This window comes from Miscanthus floridulus, chromosome 13 (genome assembly GCF_019320115.1).
Source record: "Miscanthus floridulus cultivar M001 chromosome 13, ASM1932011v1, whole genome shotgun sequence".
NCBI classification, from domain to species: domain Eukaryota; kingdom Viridiplantae; phylum Streptophyta; class Magnoliopsida; order Poales; family Poaceae; genus Miscanthus; species Miscanthus floridulus.
Genome location: NC_089592.1, coordinates 12,422,352 through 12,425,058, shown reverse-complemented (window position 1 = coordinate 12,425,058; position 2,707 = coordinate 12,422,352). Strand labels below are relative to the sequence as shown.

Sequence of the window (2,707 nt, the reverse complement as noted above, 5' to 3'; positions counted from 1 at the left end):
AGATTTTTTTTCCTTCAAATTAAAATGCCATTCCACTTATTTTTACCAGATTCCGGATTGAATTATTAGTACACTATTTATTACCAGACTACATCCGGTCCAATCTGTGTAGATTGTAGTTCACTTCAGCATGGGGACGTGTCCTCAGCAGCTTGCATGGAGTGACCAGAAGTAGCACGAAGTTTTTTTTTTTTTTTTTTTTTTTTGAAAAGGAACTAAGTAGCACGAAGTTTGGGGACGGGAACAAGCATGAGCTTCTCCTTTAGATGCACCGTCACTCCAAACACCTCTGTCATGTCAACACCCTTCTCCTCCATGCCGACGGGCAGCTGCCAGTCAAAGCAGTACATGAGGTTTGCTAGCATGATATCAACAGCAGCCATCCCAAAGTTGATGCCAGCACAGATCCTTCGTCCAGCTCCGAACGGCAGGAACTGGAAGTGGTTCCCTTTGAAGTCGACGGCGGCAGCGCTGCCACCGTCCATGAACCTTTCGGGCATGAACTCCTCCGGCTTCTCCCATGACTCCGGGTCTCTGCCAAGAGCCCATGCGTTGAGGATGACCCTGGTGCCGGAGGGGACATAGTAGCCGCCATCGACGACGACGCAGTCCGCCATGGAGACGCGAGGCACGAGGAGCGGGGCAGGCGGGTGCAACCTCAGTGTCTCCTTCACGACGGCTCTCAGGTAGGGCATGTTAGATAGGTTCTCTTCCTCCACCGTTTCTTGTCCCTCTGGTGTGTGCTTTCTCACTTCACCTTGTAGCTTAGCCATCTGCTGTGGGTTGCGCATCAGCTCGGCCATGGCGAGCTCCACGACCAAGGATGACGTGTCTGTGCCCGCGGCGAACATGTCCTAGTAATTATCATCAAATATGTAGTTCAGGACGTATATAAATGAGAGGATCGAATCTGTTGGGTATATATATATATATACGTACTAGGTACTCACCACCAAGATGGCCTTAACATGATCTCTGGTCATACCATACTCTTTCTGAACGGAGAGCAACACATCGGTGAAGTCACCTCCGTCGTGGCGATGCGTAGAGTCTCTTCTCTCGTGGTCGCTCAGTATAGTTTCAAGCAGCTCGTCCCATCTCTTGTGCGTCTCGTGGGCCCTGTTGCGCAGAAACCTTCTGCTAAGGAAACCTAACGACCTCGCTAGCCCGGGGAAGTAGTATTCCAGGTTGAACCCTCCAAACAGAGCAGTGTTGGCGTCCACCAGCTCTCGGAAGAGCTTGTTCCGGCCTTCTGCCCGGAAGAACTTGCCCGTCACGGCGCGGCTCACGATATCGTTGGCGAACGTGTTCATCATCATGCCCATGTCCACGGCTGTGCCCGCCGCTGCCGCCTCCTGTACGTAGGCCAGCACATGGTGCACCTCTTCTTTGCGGGCACTACGGTACGAGTGCACTTTCTTGACGGTGAGGAGGTGCGTGGTGACCAGCTTTCTGGCCTGCCGCCAGTGCTCGCCGTACGGGGAGAAGGCGATGTCGGAGGACCCGTACATGAGGTCGTCGCTGACCGTGGACACGAGACGCGATGCGAACACATGGTCGTGCGTGCGCATGATTGCCTCCGCAGCCTGCGGGGATGACACGATGAGAGTGGTGGCGGCGCCGAGGTGGAGGAGCATGAGGCCGTCGCGGCCATGCTTGGCGGAGAGGTCACGGAGGGAGACGTGCGGGAGGTCGCCGATGAGGTGAAGGTGGCCGATGATGGGCAGCCCCGGAGGCGAAGGCGGAAGCTGCTGCTTGTCGTCGTCGCTGCAGCTGCTGCCATGACGGCGGCTTGACCTTGACCGTCGGGAGGCATAGTAGTGCAGCAGGAGCAGAAGAGGAACGAGGAGCAATAGGAGCCATTGTGCCAGAACTAACGGTGAAGAGGTGAGTTGGTATGCCACCTCCAGGTGACTCATGGTTGCTACTAGGTAGCCAAGCGAGGTTCAGGGCAGGTGGTGTGTGTGCTTCTGCCTTTCTGCTGTGCTATGAAAGGTGTCTAGTCCTTTGTCTGCTTTATATAGAATTCCTAGAACGTACGTTTTGGCTAGACATTCTGGAAAGTACGGTATACATGTGTGACTCATCCTTGTTTGTCTCTCACTTCTCACATCTTTTTTTTTTACACGTAAAGATGACTGGATTAGTTCTGTCCTTGTCCTTGAGGTGTCATGTCTCCATCCAAACGTAGAAACTGATTTCCCATCAATATCTCTTATAAAGCTAATCGGCACTACATGTTCTATCTCAACATGTAAGACATCCACATCATCTTCTACTAATAGTCATATCATGTCACTAGCTTCCAATCTCTTAATATAAGCTATCCACGTCAACTCAAATTTTATATCAACATGCAAGTCATCCCCATCATAGCTATGCCATACCACTAACTTCCAACCTCTTAACGCAAGATGTCCAAATCATCTCAAGTTCTACCTCAACGTGCAAGACTTCCCCATCAGCAAGATTCAATCCACTCAGATTCAGATTCAGCTGCGAGCTATGTACCCCTGGCAATTCCTAACTCCTTATCTACATTATACTCCCGTAAATTTTAGCGTAGTCTAGATAACCTGTTAAACTAACGTTTGGTTTGAGCTAGTCACTTCAACTATTTAATTTTCAGTCCAATTTAGCCCTTACCAAGATTTGTTACTTTTGCTTACTTTTCGGTTTACAAGTTGAGTTTTATTTTCAAATTATT

General features: G+C 50.4%; 1 protein-coding gene across 1 annotated transcript; it reads right to left on the bottom strand.

The window, feature by feature from the left end:
- Positions 1-215: 215 nt before the first annotated feature.
- LOC136501782 (indole-2-monooxygenase-like) lies at positions 216-1,919 on the bottom strand. The gene is made up of 2 exons (XM_066497317.1): positions 951-1,919; positions 216-854 (listed from the first exon to the last, which is right to left on the bottom strand). Exons 1-2 carry the CDS (start codon positions 1,917-1,919, stop codon positions 216-218), a joined length of 1,608 nt encoding a protein of 535 aa, XP_066353414.1.
- Positions 1,920-2,707: the final 788 nt, after the last annotated feature.